Below are 21,416 nucleotides of genomic sequence, written 5' to 3' on the forward strand. Positions count from 1 at the left end.
TTAGTGATATCTAGTCTCTTAGGTATATTCATGCTTCGATGCTACCATGGCTTTATGGATAGCTTCCTTCTAGAATGAATTTTAGGGGCTTCCCACGTGACTCAGACGGCAAAGAATCTGCTTACAATGCAGGAGACCCAGGTTCAATCCCTGGATTGGGAAGATTCCCAGGAAAAGGTAATGGCTACCCACTCCGGTATTCTTGCCTAGAGAATTCAATGGACAGAGAAGCCTGGTGGGCTACAGTCCATGGGGTTGCAAAGAGTCAGAGATGATTGAGTGACTAACACTTTTGTTTTTCAGAATGAATTTTAAGAGCATATCCTGCCATACTCTTAGAATATATGCTAATACTTGCTTCTGTCTATGAATTCATTTAATAGTGTGCTACTCCAGAACGATAATTGAGCAGCTTTCTTTCTTTTTTCTGGGATTCCTTCTATATTACTTTTGACACTTGAGTGAAAGTGTTCTAGGAATTCATTAAAGATAGTATTAGCATCTTTTTCATTTTCTGTATTTTTGGAAAATTATGAACTATTCTTGAGGCAGAACACCTAGTAAATTATAATTCATTTTTCAGATGACTCAATATAAACTTCCTACCAAGTTTTGGGTTTTATATTATTTAATTTTATAAAATGGTGTTAGAATAGTTTTAGTTATACAGAGGGTGACATGGCTTCTAAGACAAACTATCCAGATATTTGAAAGACTATAGTATTTAACCTGTTTGTGAATTCTTCTTAATATATACTAAGTTGTTTTTCAACTATTGCAAAATGCTAATGGGCTCTAGTGTATGTATCCTTCTGGTGAATTCGACACATGGGTCAGTATAGACAAATGTACCAAGTTCTGCTGGTGATACATAGGTAAATTAGACAGTAACCTCTGCTTTCCAGAGATGGTATTTTCACATAGAGGAGACAAACATATGAATTTTAATATGAAGCAGTCCATTACATGATATAAGAAAGAGGCGATGAAATATAGGGATTCAAAGTGGAGAGAGAAATTATTTCTGTTGTGTGTGATCAAAGAATCCTAATGTATATCTGTGAGTGTGTGTGAGTGTGTGTGTGTGTTTCATCTGGGGCATGGGAGGCAGTGCATTCCTTTTATTACTTTAATAACATGAATTTGAATAGTTTGCCAGTTCAAGTTTCTTTCAGGCCCTTAAAATTGGCCAAGAACAGCAATTCAGCTATAAAACATTCAATTTACGGACCATTATTATAGATAAGATACTTAACTCTATTTTATTTAAACTCATGACCTTTCCACTAATTGAAAAGCATCAGAAAAGCACCAGCTTATATAGTAACTAATGATGTCTTTGTGGAAATTACTGAATTAAATTTTGTGATTTAGACTAGCTACCTTGTGGTTTTCACTTCATTTGTAAACTAACTCTTCTTTATAATTTGATGTGTTTTGTATATTAAATATGTACCAGCATTTCAGATATGTTTATGGGGAGCAATTGCTCAACTGTTTCACGTAATTCACTGAAAAGAGTGACTGATGGTCCCAGTAATAAACATCCCCATTGCACTATTCCCCTGCATGCATACTCTCCTTGCTTCCAACTCACAGCAGTCCTACAAAAGCTTATTCTTGCTTACCTCTATTGTAATATTTATTGTGTTATCTTATTATTGAGAGTGTACTTTGCATTCAATGTTTTTTTAAAATTGGAGGATAATTGCTTACAAAATATTGTGTTGGCCTAAACCATTCATCCACATGAATCAGCCATAGGTATACATAGGTCCCCTCCCTCCTGAACCACCCCCCTCATATCCCACCCCATCCCACCCCTCTAGGTTGTCACAGACACTGGGTTGAGCTCCCTGTGTCACACAGCGAATTCCTACTTGCTATCTATTTTATATATGGTAATATATATGTTTCCATGCTATTCTCTCAATCCGTCCCACCCTGTCCTTACCCCACTGTGTCCACAAGCCTGTTTTCTATGTATTCATCTCCATTGCTGCCCTGCAAATAGGTTTATTAATACCATCTTTCTAGATTCCATACACATTACATTAGATTTTGAGACAATTAATACAAATGATAATAATTAAGAGATACAGATCTATGTGTTTCACAGATTATCTCATTTCACTCTCATAGTAGCTCTATCAAATGAGTACTGCATTCATCCCCATTTTATGGAAGAAGAAGTTGAGGCAGTCATACTGCTGAAACCTGGAGGAATCAGTATTTAGGCCCAGGCCATCTGGCTCGCAAAGCCCACACTTTTAATCGTGATGTTGTTCTGCTCCTAAAAACTGGAGAAAAAGAAAATTGATGAAATCTATTTTTTTATATACTGGAGAAAAAGAAAATGAATGAAATCTATAATTCTAGTTTATTATTTTAAACCTGGTGGATGATCCTATCCCATTGTGATCACTGCAGTGGACAGCAAGAATTACTAATAGGACTCCTTATCACTTTGTTTTCTAATCTTATTATAAAAGAGATGTTTTGGTCACAGTTGATTTTGTAACCTCCAGATAGAAAAATGTGATTTACATTATGTGGAATTTTGCTATAAAATACTGAGAAAGCTTAAACTACAGTTAATGCTTTACTACTTACTTATAGATCACACAGAAAGATTTCCATCTAGTCTAGTGTAAGGATAACTCTTCTATTCTTGAGTATATTGAAAGGTTGATGTCAATTTGTAAGTGTAGTGGGGCAAAAGATGAACACTTGGACAAAAGAAAATATAGCTTCTTTGTTTATTATATTTGATATTTCTCATGAGTTTCCACTTACTAGTGGGGTCAGTATGGGGAAGGAGTGTGTCAGTTAGGATGCAGGAGTCAAGGGAAGTGAAGCAGATTTGCCAATTACCGTACCTCAGTATTAAGTATTTCTTCCAGCTAGGAAACTTAGTCTCTTCCTAACAAATGCTTGGTCTTGCATTTCTCCTCCCTCTCCCATCTGCTTCTCCCCAAGAAGGCAGTCGGGAATTTATGTGTCCTGGGGTGATGGAGATGACTTTCAGCCAAGCATCATCCTACTGACCATGCGCTACTCCTTGGTCTCTACTGACCTCTGTCTGGCTAGTTGATCTGCACCCCAGCACTTCATTCACTTGTGTAAGTCTAGTTCCATTTGGTGTCTGGAGGTACTGTGCTGGTACCCGTCACTGAAGCCCATATATTCCAGCCATTTGTCTCTGATCTTCAAGTTCCTCTGCTTCTTTGGGTCCCAAGACTTTTCATCCACTGGTTCCCTATTAGTTTACTGAAACACCTGGATTACCTGTCTAGCACCCCCAGGCCATGGGAGGACCACTGGCATTTTCTCAGGCTATCCATCTAGCCCTATGCACCCTTCACCAATGCAACATTTTTACTTCTGTTCCAATTTGGGCAGAGTACCAACTCCAGCTTGGGACTCTCCTAGAGACTCCCCTCCTCACCAGCTTGCCGGAGCTGGGCAGACATTCCTCAGTTCCCCCTCATTTTACCCCACAGGAGTGGGGGCAGCTACCACAGTGGTTTCTATCTTACCCCCCTGCTTCAGCCTCCGTTCTCCTTCCCATGCTCTACAGGAGTGGGAAGGCAGGAGCCTCTGGGCCCAGCCGTCACCAGCAGAAGGGCTTGTCTGTTTCTGTTGCAGCTAGAGGAAACTGTTTTGCATCTCCCAGGCTCTTGATAATAGGGACCCTGAAGCAACAGGAGTTGGGATTTACTGAAGATGAAAGTACAGCGACCTAAATTATAACAATACCATCTTTTGTGTGTTTCAATTGAAGGCACCCTTTTCTTGTTGGAGTCTGACAATACCTACCAGTCAGGATACCCTAGCTCAATGTTTGGAGCTGCAAACATAGAGTGTGTTTTATAGAATGAACCAAATTCCCAGATTTCTGGAACTTTATTACCTATCCAACTCTTATTTCTGTCAGACTTCTAGTCTAGTCAGCTTGTATATTTTCAGTTTGTAACATATTAGCTAGCAGGGTTCGTATTATGCAGTTCTTTAGAATCTTCTAGATGGGGGGTCCCAACTCCACTCACTGTCTGTGGCCTATTAGGAACTGGGATGCACAGCAGGTGAGAGGCAGGCAAGCAAGCAAAGTCTCATCTGTATTTACAGCCGCTCTCCATCACTCGCATTACCACCTGAGCTCCGCCTCCTATCAGATCAGTGGCAGCACAATAAATATAATGTGCTTGAACCATCCCGAAACCATCATGCCAAAAAGATTGGGGACCGCTGTTCTGTTCATCCAGCGCAGTGCTGGGCATGTCAAACAGAAGTTCAGTATCTCCTGTTTTTGTGGATTCCTGACCCACTGGATGGCTCTTATTTTTTGTTTTGTTTTAAGAATAAAGGTAAAACTTGCTGGATACAATTAGCATTATTGCTATTATTATTATTATTAATTAAGATTGGGCTTGGAGCATGTAACAAGATGCCCAAATAAATGGTGACTTGAACCAAAGAGGGTTTTGTTTTGTTTCTTCCTAGTGTCATGAGACAGAGAAGGCAATGGCACCCCACTCCAGTACTTTTGCCTAGAAAATCCCATGGACAGAGGAGCCTGGTGGGCTGCAGTCCATGGGGTCGCTAAGAATCAGACACGACTGAGCGACTTCCCTTTCACTTTTCCCTTTCATGCATTGGAGAAGGAAATGGCAACCCACTCCAGTGTTCTTGCCTGGAGAATCCCAGGGACAGAAAGCCTGGTGGGCTGCCGTCTGTGGGGTCGCACAGAGTCGGACACGACTGAAGCAATGCAGCAGCAGCAGCAGCAGCAGTGTCGTGAGAAGGTATTTGATGGCTTCATTATCCAGATAAAGGATGGCAGTGTGGAAGCCTTTGATTCTTTTGATCTTTCACTCCTAGTCAAAAACTGGGTGTTGTTGCCTTCACCCCAGACATCCTGAAGTACAAAGATGGGTACAAGATACATGCCACCTAGTAAATCCCGCTAAAAGAATCTTCCATAGAAGCTCCACCCAGTGATTGACATACGTCTTATTGGCCAGGCCTTATCTCACATGACCACTTCTGGCTGTCTTACTGATTTTATGATGTAACCCGAGTTACGCTAGATATTTACTTCTTTCAATTTAAAAGAATTTTAAATTCTTTGAATTTAAAGCTAATTCTACTAACAAATACCCCCAGATATGAGGGTCTAACTCTGTGGTTTTGTTTTTACTTGAAATACATTTTAGTCAAAGGATATAATTGGGCAGAGTTACAGATTATTATTTGTGTTTTGTGTAGCCATTCACTGAGAAAGATAGTTTGTAATATACAAGATTATATTGTTATTTATTCACTAATATTTGATTTGTTTTTCATTCATTCATTTATATGTACTTTAAAGAATAATTTGCTTTTTTGTATTTGTGATCTTTTTCTTTCCCCTCTCAAGTCATAGTTATGTGGTTTTAAATTATAGATATGTTTTAGTGCAATTAACAGGATAATATTCTGATCTTGATCTGTATTACACAAGACTGGGTGGTTGCCTAAATCTTTACTTAAGGAGAACAGCTTGTAGAATATATCTTAAGTGTTTTATTTGCTAAATATAAACCATGTTAAGATAATCAGTTTTTAAGTATGGAGACTCTCAGTATTTTTCTCATAAATTACTATCAATATACCCTTGATATTTTTAGAAGCAACCTTTTAAACATCAAAACCAGCTGTAAATTTTTTCTTTTGATGTGCATTAAAATTTCGTACATCACTGTCAGCTTATAGTAGGAAGAAATAAGCTAGTTTTAAAAAACAATTTGAAAATTTTGCATTTTTAAAAGGGCATATGCACAACTGATAATGTTATAATAAATTATCAATAATTAATGTGGAAAGAAAATAATTTTAGCTCCTGAAATGCCGGTCATGTCTTCCAAGATTCAGAATAATTTAAGTATTTTAAATAATAAATTTAGTAAAATGTACTATTAAAAATAATAAAATAGTAAAAATATTTACTAAATGTTTACTCAAAAATTTATGGTAATTTTATAACTAAGCACTGAAAAGTTTTCCTAGTCTGCTTATATTCCCAAAGTAAATTTTTAATGTATGTGATAGAATTTCTGTCCAAAAAACTGTCTTCATAACTTTTTTACATTATCAGTCATGTTCGCTGAATATTGTTGACTATCTTCACTGCCATGTTACCCCTCAATCTCTTCTACCACCAAAAAAAAGATTTTTTTACATGTACCAAGTTTTCCAGTGTATTATAATTCTTGTTAGAAATGGGAATTATTAACTATCCTTTTTGTTTTTTAAGTGTGTTCTTTATATAATGTGTAAGCTAAGCTCCAAGGAGGAAACACTGTCCAGCTTCTATTTCCTGATATGACTCCTTATTTTATTTTTTAGATTCTGTAGAATTGTGAGAGATGGAAAGAGAAGCTTCAAAACACCCATTAAAATTTTTATTTATTGTTTGAAATTCCTTTAAATAGTTGGACATTATTTTTAAAAGCATTTTGAATGTCCAGAGAGATAAAGGAATTTTTATAAACAAATTCCCTGGCAGGAGCTGCTTTATGTGCTATATATTTCAGGCTAATAATAAGGGCTTACTGTGGGTCAGTATGTCATATCCCAGTGGTGTCTGGTGAGATGGAGGGTTATCTTATGTCAGCTAGCTAACCCTGTGAACAATTTTGAGCAGGCAAGATAATGGGACTGAATTCTGAAATGAGGGTTGAAATGTACTGGAATATTGTCACACACGAGAACAATAACTTTTTTAAATAAATGTAATCACCTTCTGACATCATTAGGCATATTTGATAATAATTCTTAATGGGGTATATTTTAAGTGGATAGATTGGGTCAAGTATGAAGAGAATCATATATAATGGTATGTTTAAGATAAAAAAATCACAAACTCTATCATGCACAAGAGATTTTTATTAATAGAAAGTTGCTGAGAAAAAAAATTGAAACTTTTTTCTTCTCTATTATGATTACTAAATTAACAGTACCTATTACTAAGTAAGTTTTCAGCTTCTTATAATTTTAAGTTTTGAATATAAAATTACTTCTATCCAAGCATAGATACAATTATATAGAAAATTTTTAAATTATTTTTTTTTACTGTGTTTCCCGATTAGTGTCTTCGTACACCATTACATAAAATGTTAATGTCTTTTTTTTAGATCACTAATTCTTTGAAAGATTTTTAAACTCAGTTGTCCTTTGCATTTCCCTTAAATATTACACTTAATTTTGAGAAAAAGTTTGTGTGTGTGTGTTTATAAAATGAACCTTAAGAAAATACTTTAAATGTAGATGTGAATTGCTTGATTTGAATTGAACAAGATAATCCACATTAATACACTTATGGCTTATAAATTGGAATTTTAGGAGATGTATAGATTTGGTGTGTAATCTAAGAATGTTGAAGTGGGATAAGATGATACAGATTTTTACACCATCTTATACACCTTTTATTACTTTAGCATTTACTCTTATAAAAGGCAGTTTGTATGCACAATGGATTTTGTGTAAACATATGTAGACACATCCTTATATTCTTGAAGCCCATGGTATTGTGAGCATCATAAATGAGTGATTTAAGAAGCCTTTGGTCAGCCAGCAGAGGCCACTCACAGCTTGCTACTAAAACAGGACGGCAGAATGAAACTCTTTCTTTAATCACTATTGGCCATCATTCTGAGCTGGTTAATTTTTAGTTCCTTACTCTAAAAAAAAAAAAAAATTACCATGGAGCAGTGTGAAAAACAGTTGTCGCTGTATTTGTTCTTTAATTATATAGTGATTAATCTTTTCTATTAAATCGTTTAGATCATCATTTTGTAGACCAGAAATGAGGATTTATACACTTAATAATTAGAAGCATTATTCTAATAGGCCAATAATTCTAAATTCTTAATTATTAATGCTGACTTATTTTAACTAGGAAAAAACTGTTTAAAGTGAAGATTTAAAACAATTACATTGTTTAGTCTTAGAATGAAAAATATAAGAATTGCTAATGTTGTCATGTATCTACATGTATGTTTGTATATTTCCGTATCTTCATCAGCTTAGCATAACATGCATTTTAAGAATTATTTTAAAGATACATATGTACTGCGGTTACTTGAAAAGGTACTAAGACTACTTCAGATTACCTGGAGTCTGTGTGCAGTCACTACTTGACGTGACGCTAGCAGCTGAAAGGTTAGCATCTTCCTTTTGACACATACGATTTCTGCCAGGATGACTAATCCTCTATTGAAAGCCTTGAGCTTCTCTGTGCTTTATCTCCTGTGATTTTTTTTTTTTAATTACTCTTTTTTTTGTTTGTTTGTTTGTTTGTTTAATTTAAATTTATTTTAATTGGAGGCTAATTACTTTACAATATTGTACTGGTTTTGCCATACATCAACATGAATCCACCACGGGCACACACGTGTTCCCCATCCTGAACCCCCCTCCCACCTCCCTCCCCTTACCATCCCTCTGGGTCATAAAACCTTTCTGGATTGAAGGTGTAATCTCACATTTACATTGTTATCTGCTTTTGAAGGAAAAAAAAAAAATAGCCCAGCTTCTCTAATTGTCCAAGTTCCTTCACATATTCTCATCATGAAATGTTTACTGCTCTCCAGTGCAGTTTGTAATTTTTTTCACTACTTTGCCTGTAATGACTTGTGGTGGAGCCATTTGTTATTCTTGTTAGTCTGTCTGTAACATGGACTGACAACCTTGTTTGAGATGCCATGCTCACACTTGCCTGTGTTTAAAATAGCCCCATGGGGTACCCCGAAGTCGCAAGTAAAGACCAGAATGTCCTTGGATGTATACTTATAGGCTGAAGAGTTTCCAACAATATAATCTCCATTCAAGTCAGCATCACCTGTGGCAAATTCCCCAACACAGGAAACATTTATTTTGGTGTATTGTCTCCTTTGTGTGGTCCTCTGTCGGGGGCAATTGGGAATAGAACAACTGAGGTTCAGATCTAGCTCTGTTTAGTCTTTATAATCTGAGTGTTATGTGCCCTCACCTCAGTGAGTATTACTTTCTTCATCTAGTGTTTGAGAATAATGATGTCTACTCACTTTAGCCATCTTGCCCGTGAAAACTTACCTTATAAGCTGGCAAAACTGATAAAAGACTGATGACAATGTAATTGTCATCATTAATCACAATAGTGTTTCTACAAATTCTATTAATTCTTGATGTGTCTGTCATCAGTGGTCATTATCACACTTTCTTTGTTGGGTTGTTCATGATTACATCAGCCCAAGAAGGGTTAAAAAATTGCAGAGTAAAAGTATAATGGAACAGTGTGGACCCTTTAACCTTGACAATCAGGTAAAAGTCATCAGATTCACTCACTGTGTTACATCTCTACTATGAAAATGAAAGTCATTCAGTCCTGTCTGACTCTTTGTGACCCCATGGACTATAATAGAGTCCATGGAATTCTTCAGGCCAGAATACTGGAGTGGGTAGCCTTTCCCTTCTCCAGAGGATCTTCCCAATCCAGGGATCAAACCCAGGGCTCCCACATTCACTGGACAGATTCTTTACCAGCTGAGCCACAAGTGAAGCCCAGGAATGCTGGAGTGAGTATCCTATCCCTTCTCCAGTGGATTTTCCCAGCCCAGGAGTCGAACCAGGGTCTCCTGCATTGCAGGCGGATTCTTTATCAACTGAGCTTTCAGGGAAGCCTTACATGTCTACTATAATATAATCTAATTAACACAAAGGTTAAGAAAGTAGTTGCTGCTAATAAGACAGTTTTTTTAACCACTGAAAGTCTTAACCAGTGTGAACTCAGCTGATAAGAGCAAAATTGGTTGTGAATGTCTTATACATAAAGATATGAATAATGATGCGAAACTAGTACATCTTTTTGTAATGTTACTAGATTTTATAAAATCCCAAATTCTGAGGCATTTTCTTAATTGGAAAACCAAACTCTAGTGTACGAATTTAATAATTTACTACAACAGTTTTTGCAATCTCAGGTAATTCAGTTGTTCTCCGAAATGATCTTCCATCCTGTATATTCTTTCCAGAAGGACATTGTCTGAAGCTAATACTTCTGGTGGGCTCAGATCCAGCACCTTATCTGCACATATAGGGCATTCTACTTTCGCCTATTACTTTTTTAGTTTCTTATAGCCAGTGAAGAGGATTTTTTGTAGTCTACTATGTGAATTCACAGGGCTTCCCTGGTGGCTCAGTGGTAAAGAATCTGCCTGTCAATGCAGGAGACACAGGTTCAATCCCTGGGTCAGAAAGATCCTACAGAGAAGGAAATGGCAACCCAATCCAGTATTCTTGCCTGGAAAATCCTATGGACAGAGGAGCCTGGCAGGCTATATAGTCCATGAGGTCACAAAGAGTTGGACACAACTTAGCAACTAAATAACAACAACATATAAATTCACATTTACTTTAATAGTAGTCTAGACAAATGAAAGTAAAATATGGATTAGTGCATGAATTATTTACTGACCTTTCTTAGGAAAAAAAAACCCTGCAAGGAGTCTCTTAACACAGGACTTTATCATGATATCATAAAGATTAGTGATCTTTGTAACAATGTAACTAAATCAATGTAACAATCAATGTAGATCAATGTAACAATATAACTAAAATAACCCAACTGAATGGAATACCACTCATTATATAGTAAATTTTGACATGATTTTATGTGCACAATAATAACTAGTAAATATCTGTTGAATTGTTTCCAGTAGAGCAGTTTGGGGTTTAGAACAAGGAGGAATCAGCTATTGCATCAGAAGCTGGAGAGGGATCACAGTGGGAAGCAGAGATGAGATTAGAGAGGGTTTTGAATGCATTTCTTATTAGCCTTGGTTTTGCTTTCAGTGAAGAGCTATGGATGGCTCTGGCATGAGAAAATCAACACATTGAAAAGCAGTGATTTAGAAAGTTGAGTTTGGTGAGTTGGTAAGATGAATTGGAGAAGGGAGAAAGAAATTGCATACAACTCCCTTCTCACAGGTGATTTTCTTCCCCCTTATTCCTCTGAAATCAGATCACTGCTTTGTTTCCCTTTAATCTTATAAATGATATCCCTTTATACTACCTGAATTTGTCCCTTTGTTGTGTTTACTTTCAAAGTTATCCTAAAGTAATTTCCACTCTTGTATATGTTATATTAAAAGTGATTCTAATGTTATTTTCTTGAATGTTTTCCATCCCCGAATAAATTGCACCTTTTGTGAATTGTGACCATTCTGTAATATTATATATGAGAATAGATAACACAGTGAAATATTTTATTCATTCTCCCAACTGTCTTGTACCAGTTTTTTAGAACACCAATATAAAATTCAGTTGCCCTCATGGGAAATATTTTGGAGAATCTTTCTCTATTCTCCTGTGTGTGATTAAAAGATGGACACTTGACACATTCATTTTAACAACTATGAATTAAAATCAACTATTCCAAGATGTTTAGAATATTTTCTTCCACTTATTTTTAAATGAAGATGAAGGTATAGACTAGCAACTACAGTAAGTTTCCTTCTACCTCTTTGCTTTCGTCTCCTTAATTTCTTGTCCCTAGGTTTTGAAGTTCTATTTTTAAGCTCCTTTTTGTTGAGTTGTTTTCCTTAATATCTGTCACATGTATTTGACTGACACATTTGTTGAATGTACCAGGGGGGCCTTCATGCAAAGCCTGCTAAACTTAAAAGGCTTGTTTCTTTCTTCCGAGAAGTTGAGTCAAATTAATAACGGTTCTTCGAGAAGTAGGAAACTTCAGGGTCTTGACAAACTGGCAGGGAGGCTCAGACAATGTCTCCCTGCAGCCTGGAGGCCAGGCAGATTTGATTGGGCAGTCCTCACAAAACTGAAAGGCCTTCTTTTGAATGGCAGCCTGCCACCCTAAGTGTTTGTCAGTGTAGGCACTGAAGCAGAATAACATTTGGAAGGCAAATAAAATATAATTGTAAGTGAGAGAAAAGTTGGAGGAGAATGGCTCTACTAGAGGCAGAGAAAGAAGCCTGGACGGTTGGTTTCTTGGGTTTGTTTGGCGACATAACACGTCGTGAATTTATAGAAGGAATCTTACTCATGGAGAACATAAGTGAGGTATCATCCATATTGAATAAACTCATTATTAATCTCATAGGACCATCGTGTCTCAGGAAGTCTACCTGATTTGGAAAGTAACTCATTCAGCCATCTTAATTATAGAAGAATGGGATGAGATGCAGTGGGTTTGGTAACAGTAACAAAATGAGACATAAAGCCAACTGTTTTGTTTATCTTTGAGGGAAAGTCGTAATATCTGTGTTAATAAATCAGTGATAGAAAAAATAAGAAATTTCTTTTAACATCTCTAATAAAATTGAGAAAGATACTTTGTCATTGAAGTAATTTGGCTAAATTTCCCTTATATGGGTTCATATTGACCTTATGAATTTTGATGGTGGTACTTGTACAGCTATTACATTTTCATCTGTTGCTGCTGCTAAGTCACTTCAGTCGTGTCCGACTCTGTGCGACCCCAGAGATGGCAGCCCACCAGGCTCCCCCATCCCTGGGATTCTCCAGGCAAGAACACTGGAGTGGGTTGCCATTTCCTTCTCCAATGCATCAAAGTGAAAAGTGAAAGTGAAGTCGCTCAGTCCGACTCTTTGCGACCTCATGGACTGCAGCCTACCAGGCTCCTCCATCATGGGATTTTCCAGGCAAGAGTACTGGAGTGGTGTGCCATTGCCTTCTCCGACATTTTCATCTGCTGCTGCTGCTAAGTCGCGTCAGTTGTGTCCGGCTCTGTGCGACCCCAGAGATGGCAGCCCACCAGGCTCCCCCGTCCCTGGGATTCTCCAGGCAAGAGCACTGGAGTGGGTTGCCATTTCCTTCTCCAGTGCATGAAAGTGAAAAGCGAAAGTGAAGTCGCTCAGTCGTGTCCGACTCTTTGCGACCCCATGGACTGCAGCCCACCAGACTCCTGCATCCATGGGGTTTTCCAGGCAAAAGTACTGGAGTGGCGTGCCATTGCGTTCTCCGACATTTTCATCTAACACTGCTATATTGTGATCTTCTGAGGTTGATAAGTTGATTGTAAATAACAATAGTATAAACTGAGACCCCTGTGATCTTTTAGCATTATAGTTTATTTCACAGTCTAATAAGGTCAGAAGTAAACACAAACACTATACTACCCAGAAACCATTCATTCCTATCAAACTTTAATTTTTTAAATAATTTGCATGTAAGCATAGTAATGAAAAGAAATATGCTTACTTTATTTAGGATTGTAGTCACTATTGATATAGTAATATTTAACAAATGAATCGTAAAATTTCAGTGCATATAGTGTGGTGTTTAAGGTTATCATCAGTAAATATTGGCTAATTATATAAATGTCTCTAGCGTTTTAACAAACAACAAGAATTGGATTGTGGAGATACTGTTTCTCATGAAGAACAGAACACCTGTTTCCTATCTGGCCTTGTGAAATATAATCAACTTTTTGTAACAAACTTTACAACATGAATATCTTATAGGATATTTAAAGAGTTATGATTTTTTTTTAATTTGTCATTTCTTTCTAAGACATTTTTGAAATAACTGGAAGGCATCTTTTTTAAGAGAATAAAATAATCACCATACTTGAATGTTTACTAGAAATTAATAATTTGACCTGATATTTTAAATTGCTTCATTTTATTTTTAGAAAGATTAACCCTGAATTATGATTTTTAGGAAGAATTCTGTAAGAATGTTTCTTGATATTTTATAATTCTTTGAAGTAACTACTAATAATCAATTGTATTAAACACATGTTTTCAAGTTTAAAATACACTGAAACTCTAGAATAGCCCCGATTTTCATAAGCTGAATTCTAAAATAAGATCTTGTTGTTATTCAGTCAGCAAGTCATGTCTGACTCTTTGCAACCCTATGGACTACAGCATTCCAGGCTTCCCTGTCCCTTACCATCTCCCAGAGTTTGCCCAAGTTCATGTCCATTGAATCAGTGATCCTATCCAACCATGTCATCCTCTGTCACCCTCTTCTCGTTCTGCCTTCAATCTTTCCCAGCATCAAGGTCTTTTCCAGTGAGTCAGCTCTTTGCATGAGGTGGCCAAAGTATCGGAGATTCAGCTTCAGCATCAGTTCTTCAATGAGTATTCAGGGTTGCTTTCCTTTATTCAGGGTTGATTGACTGGTTTGATCTCCTTGCTGTCCAAGAGACTCAAGAGTCTTCTCCAGTGCTACAGTTGGCAAGTATCAATTCTTTGGCACTCAGCCTTCTTTATGGTTCAGCCTTCACATCCGTACATGACTACTGGAAAGACCATAGCCTTGACTATATAGACCTTCGTCAGCAAAGTGTTGTCTTTGCTTTTTAACACACTGTCTAGCTTTGTCATAACTTTTTTCTTCCAAGAAGCAAGAGTCTTCTAATTAATTTCATAGCTGCAGTCACCATCTGCATGATTTTAGACCCCAAGAAGAGGAAATCTACCACTGCTTCCAACTTTTCCCCTTCTATTTGCCATGAAGTGATGGGACCAGCTATCATAATCTTAGTTTTTTTAATTGAGTTTTAAGCCAGTTTTTTCACTCTCCTTCATCACCCTCATCAAGACGTTCTTTAGCTCCTCTTTGCTTTCTGCCATTAGAGTGGTATTGTCTGCACATCTAAGGTTGTTGTTATTTCTCCTGGCAATCTTTATTCTGCCTTGTAACTCATCCAGCCCAGCATTTCGCATAATGTGCTCTGTGTATCAGTTAAATAAACAGAGTGACGGTAAACAGCTTTGTTGTACTCTCTTCTCAATCTCTCTCACCTTTTTGGTAAAGGTGTCTAATCCCTAAAGTAGCAAAAGATTCTCATTATTAGAACATTTTACTCCTGAGTCAGACCAGTGTCATTGACCTGAAAAGATTATATATAGATCTCAGTATTTGTTTCATTTAAAAAAATTCTAAATTATGCCTATTTGAATATCTTTAAAAGTAAAACCAAAATTGACTTGAAATAATGAAATGGGATATTTACATCTTGTTAAAAAGGGGGGCTATGTACTAGGTAAATATGTAGACTCATTTAAATATCTACATTTGCTATTATAAATCTTCTGTGAGTTGTTTACAGCAATTGAATTGCACTCATAGTTTCTACATATGATTTCTGAGAAATATATAGTATGATTATTTCTGACTAGATTGAAAGCTTACATTTGTATTGTGGTATAAATTAGTTATAAATTCTGTTTTATTGTATTCAGTTGCATTGTTTTTCATTGGGCAATTTATCACATGGGTGTATGTGAAATTCTTTCATTTATTAAATTTCAGATTATGTATCTCAAGCCAGAGCAAGACTTAAACATTTTTCCATAAGTATAGCTGCAGGTAAACAAGCAATTTTAGCCCTGAAAATAGCTTCTGCTTCTGTCAACATGTTGTTTATTTTTTCTCTGAGATAAAAAGTTCAGTTTTCTGATATTTGTACCAAGATAAAGTCAGTAAACAAGATTAATATAGTGTGGAAAAGGTTGTCAGCAGCCCTGGCAAAGGAAATAAGTTGCCTGTACATAGAACATACTGTAAACTGAATAAAAGTGTCAGGTCCACCCTGAGATAATGTGATCATGAACCTCTAACAAAGCATGACATAGGCACAGTCGGCTTTTCTCATAGCCACGGTGTAGAAAATGGATTACTGTATTCCAGGGTTACCCACTGGAGTAGCATGAAAACCTCATTCTGAGATGAATGCAGGATGTAGTCCTGGAGTTGAGCCACATGTTTACCTGTGGTGCTCAAACCGTAGGGTTATTAATGTCATCATCTGTGCACATTTGCAGTATTTGCAATTCTTGGAATTTCAGTGTGTGCTGGCATCCTTGTTACCCGAGTGAAAGAAGATGAAATACATTTTTGAAATGTTTGTTTCTTTTCAGAGGCATTTGTTGCCTCTTTGTGCCTTTCTGGATTCTGTATGTTAAGTGGCACTCCTATAATTATAGAGGGTTTTGTTTTTATTTTTTAATATGATGAAGCATAACTTAAAGCCTTAAGTTGTAACTTTATCTCTTGTCAGCTGTGATTGTGGATTCTTTCTTGCATGATGCTATGTTTATGTTCCTGCTGAGAACCCTCTATTAGACAGTAAAGTTGTGACATTTTCTTGGCAAATGGGAATAGCTTGCATTATCAAAAAAGTTGAACCTTTAATTCTTTATCAGGTTTTTACTTTGATTTAGAAATAAAGGCATAAAATCTTTTCTCTTAAATGAAATTATTGTTCTATGTAAAAACACAGATAATTCCTAACTGTATGGGAAAATTATAAAAAGGACTATTCACTGCTCCTCGATTTAAATTTTTGTATGCATTTTTTACATAGTTGATTTATAATGTTGAATTAGTTTCAAGTGGACAGCAAAGTGATTCAGTTATATATATTTGTATGTATATATTTTTTCATTGTAAGTTATTACAAAATAATAAATATCTTTTCCTGTGCTGCAGAGCAGATCCTGTTGCTCATCTGTTTTATGTAGAGCAGTATGTATATATTAATTTGTATGCATTTAAGTGTGTGCATTATAATACATGTTATTTACATTTAAGAATTAAATACAAAGATGTTGTTCCTAGCCAATACCATCTTCTCAACACTAATTAAGTAAACCTCTTTTTTTTACATACAATTAAATATATTTGCATTTGTATAGTATTTGGAAATGAGACTCAGTGGTCTAGTTCTTCAGAAAGTTGTTTTTTTCTATTATAAAGATACTTTTTAAATAGTCTTAAAATTCTAGCAGAGGAACTATGCTAGACTAAAAGAAGTAGTTCATTCTTACCAGGAATTTAATTATACTTCTGGTTCATGCAGTTGTGTCTTAGATTTTGAGAACTGTTACATTCTGCATTTCAGAGTGGATGTCTTCAAATGAAAACATCCCTATTATTCACTGCCTTTTTACAGACTCACCTGTGACTGGTTTTGGTTTTAAATCTCCTTTCAGGTGACAACTCCTGGCCCAGTCAGTAACAAGAGAATGGTTCACTTTTCTCCAGATTCTCATCACCACGAGTGAGTGTGCACTGTATAATCTTGTTGGACTATTCTGCATCTTTTTTGGGGAGAAATTGGTAACTATTGGTACTATTGCTAGTAAAGATGGTTTAATTTAAATACGCCTTGAAAAAGAGTAAACATCATCTGCCATAACAGCAGTCTAATAGAACAATTTAAATGAAACCCATGGCAGAAATTTAAAGAAAGGTTTTTAAATACTGTCACTCTTTTACTTGTGATAAAATTTGAAATTCATGTGTTATTGAAATTCATATATTATCTTAAAGCATTTACACTTTCATTACATTAAGTAGCATCAGGCTCTCACTTCCTTCCTCCCACAGCCCTTTCTAAAGTATTGAAATGAAGAGTGAGTAATTCTTTTTCTCATTAATTCTCTACCCTCTGCTCCTGTCCAGCATGAGCTGTGAAGGAACCAGAATGTATTTTTCATTTAACAACAAAAAGAAGAGACTAATTTACTAGATAATTCAAAACAATTAAAGCTTTGGCTTAGTGAGTTTGGACATGAATTTGAGCAACTCTGGGAGATACCACAGCACAAGTAGCCTGATGTGCTGCAGTCCATGGGGTCTCAAAGAGTCGGACTCAACTTAGCGACTGAACAACAGCAGATTAGTGAGTTATGGGGCAGCTTTCTAGGCGCTGATTCTGTTTCTAAATACATCTTTGTTGGGAAACCTTAAGTGGTGTATTTTGTCCCAATACCCTATGTCTCGCATGAAGCTGGTTGAACTTGAGAAAGGCCATTAAAGTATGGAATGATATGAATTAATTATTGAATGAATTTTTTTCTGGAAAACAATTATATTAGTACCCACTAGATCCTATTTTTTTAAATCTACTTTTGTAAAATGGGAGTATAATTGCTTTATAATATTGTATGAGTTTCTGCTGTACAACAATGTGAATCAGCTACATGTACACATATATCCCCTCCCTCTTAAATTTATTTACTTATATAAGACACAAATTATTTGTTCAGATGTAGCTTAATTTATAAATTTTGTTAATATAATTTATGTGAGATAAGATTATTTATATAAATTATTTTATATATTTATTTTTATAGCTTACAATATCACAATCTTCCCTTTTAATAGCTTATCTTATTCATTTTTTATTATCCTATAAGACCTTCTCTCTTTTTTTCCCTCAAACAGAAAAGAAAAAATGGATAAAGCATTTTTTAATCTCAGAACGACAACCATTTGTATGTTTTCATCTCAGTCTTTGTTCTAATATAAAACCAATACTCAAGAAATAGATCTGGAGCTATATTTAAGTCAAAAATTACATTTGATAAAAATGTTCAATGCTCTGAGGGCAAACTATCTCTGTATCACCATCATAGCCCGGTACTAGTTACTGAATGAGTGAAGACATGGAAGTTTGTATTTAAAATAGGACAAACTTGGTAATGTCAGTCGAGTGTTTCATCTCAAAATAGCAGGTCTGACCCTCATTTGTAATATCCTGACATCCTTCCACACCCATCTCCCAGTGGTTCTCAATCAATTAAAAAAGAGTTTCTGGGGATGGCACTTAGATGCCACTGTTTTCAGAGTTCCCCAGGTCATCCCAGTGTGTTTCATTACCCTTCTCTCAGCGCTCAGGATGTCGTCAGTCAGTGACTAAAGTGGTCTGCAATGGTCATTTTACTACCTTGCACTCTACATGCTACTAGCCCACTTGATTTTAATAATCTCATCTGACCTCCTCTTTTCCATATCCTGCTCCATTATTTTAACTAAAACTCCACTATATTGTATACGTATCTTTCTGCCTCTACTCTCTCACTATTTCAGTACACACTGCTTACTTCTGCTACTTAATTTCAGTTCTGATCCTTTTATTCCCCTATGAAAACGTCCAGTATTCTTCTTGACAGCAGAGAAACCTTAGCATCTGATTGAACACCTTCCACATTATGGCTCCAGTTTCCCGTCAACTTGTTCCATTGCCTCTCCCTCGGAACACCCGTGTTCCAGCTGTCTGCCTCTGTTCCCTGAGTATAACGTACTCTGCTTCACTGGCTTCTTTAGCCACTGACTTTCTTTGCTCAATTCATTTCTTCCTACCCATATCTGTCAAAACCTTATTGGTTATTCAAGGCTGTTTGAAAAACCATTTATTCATAAGATGTACTAGGCGCAAGTAACAGAATATGAAATTAACACTAGCTCAAACCAAAAGGTTTTTTTTTTCCCCGCTCACATGAAAAGTTAGGAGGAAGACAGTTCTAGAGTTTGCCACTAACCATAAAGATATTATCAGGGGCCAGACTGTTTCTCTTTTTCTGTTTCATCATCTGTATTAGTGTACTATTAGGGGCATTGTATCAAAAGGCCACAAACTGGTGGCCTAGAAAACAAATGTATTGCCTCATAGTTATTTTCTTTTTCCATACTTTTTATTCCATGGCAGAATAACATTCCTCTTGTGTTCTTGTACTCTCCCTTTAATTTTTTATATTTAAAAAGTTTTTTTCATTGACGTATAGGTAACACACGAATAGTGATGTATTCGTTTCAGTTACTGAAGAGGCTGTCTTCTCCCACTGTAAGCTCTCACCTCCTTTGTCATAGATTAAGCGCCCGTGTAAGTGTGGGTTCGTTTCTGGGCTCTCTACTCTGTTCCCTTGATTTGTGTAACTTTTTCTGTACTGTACTGTTTCGATTACTATAGCTTTGTAGTATAGTTTGAAATCAGGGAGTGTGAAACCTCAAGGTTTGCTCTTTCTTCCTTAAGAGGGCTTTGACTGCCTCACACTTCTGAAGGCTGGACATTCACGATCGAAGTCAGTGGGGTTGGCTCCTTCCAAGGGAACTGAGGGAGAATCTCTCCCTTGTTTCCACTTCGCTTGTGGTTGACTGGCAACCTTTGTTATTCCCTGACTTTTGCTGCATCGCCCCAGCCTGTGCCTCCAGCTTCCCACAGCCTTTTGCCTGTGCCTGTATCTGTGTCCAACTTTCTGCTTTTTGTAATGACACAGATACAGATATTAAATAGCATTTTATAAGGTTGTTTTGAATCAGGGCCTACCCTAGTGACCTCATCTTAACTTGATTACCTCTGAAAAGACCTGATCTCAAAATAAGATCATGTGTTTTTTGTACTGGGGGTTAGGACTCCAACATATCTTTCAGGGGCATGCATTTCAACATAGCATCTTCCTGGTCTTTTTCTCTTACATACATATTTACTGCCTTATAGTCTCAAGATGGTTCCACATATCATGTCTACATTCAAGACAGGAAGAAGAGGAAAGACCAGGGCAAGCAGCTTTTCTCAAGAAGCAAAATTATTTTTCAAAATCACTCACCCACCTTCCCTTAATTCTCATTGGCCAGAACTGGGTTACTAGGTCACCTGTAGCTGCAAGGGAGTTTAGGAATATAGATATCTAGCAGAGGTTTAAATCAGGCATGATAGGTTACTTGAGTATGGCACATGAAAAAATGAAAGTGAAAGTTGCTTATTTGTGTCCAACTCTTTGGGACCCCATGAACTGTACCCCACCAGGCTTCTCTGTCCATGGAATTCTCTCTATTCTAGAGTAGGCATCCATTCTCTTCTCTAAGGGATTTTCCTGACCCAGGAATCGAACCCAGGTCTCCTGCATTGCAGGCAGATTCTTTCCCATCTGAGCCACCAGGAAGCCCCGTAACAAAGTAAGGATTAGAAGAGGAAACTATCTGTTGGGTAGAGCTAACAAAATTTGTCATATTTAGCTCATTGACTTTTTAACACACACTCTTCCTTCCATGCATATATACCATGTGAAATGCCTTTCTTGCCTTTTCCAAAGAAGACCACTTCAAAGTCTCATCCATTTACTTACCTATCTCAGAATCTCATTGAAGTCCTCCAAGTGACATGAAATTTCAATCAGATCTGGCTATGGCTCCTTGTAGTATATGGTATGTAGTATAAATTAAAGATGCCTGCATACAAAATATAGAATTGCAGAAAATACAGGGTACTTCACAAAAGTTCTGATTTACTGAAGAAAGCACTTAGTACTCAATTTTTGCCACAACACATACATCCAGTTTGGCAAACGGTCCTGATTTGCTTTCTTGGAGGACTTCCTTGTATTTATACTGTAAGATCACAGCTGATCTGTCCATTGCAGGAGACGCCTTTTAAGGATGCTACACAGTTTTTGCAATACATTTCTCTTTTCCTTTTCAGCTTTAATGAGGTATAATTTACAAATAAAAACTTGTAAAATATTTAAAATGTACATCATGATAATTATATGTACATACACACACATTGTAAAAGAATTCCCACCGTCAAACTAATATATCCCAGTTCACATATTTAC

At 36.5% G+C, this 21,416-nt stretch overlaps 1 protein-coding gene across 5 annotated transcripts in view; it reads left to right on the top strand.

The window, feature by feature from the left end:
* GPATCH2 (G-patch domain containing 2) overlaps positions 1-21,416 on the top strand; it is a 190,468-nt gene that overhangs the window by 95,207 nt on the left and 73,845 nt on the right. For all 5 annotated transcript variants that reach the window (XM_006076191.4, XM_025286090.3, XM_025286089.3 and 2 more), the window contains exon 6: positions 17,010-17,077. In XM_006076191.4, the coding sequence (XP_006076253.3) occupies positions 17,010-17,077 (68 nt within the window). The remainder of the gene's footprint in view (positions 1-17,009; positions 17,078-21,416) is intronic.

The sequence above is a fragment of the Bubalus bubalis genome, chromosome 5 (genome assembly GCF_019923935.1).
Source record: "Bubalus bubalis isolate 160015118507 breed Murrah chromosome 5, NDDB_SH_1, whole genome shotgun sequence".
NCBI lineage: Eukaryota > Metazoa > Chordata > Mammalia > Artiodactyla > Bovidae > Bubalus > Bubalus bubalis.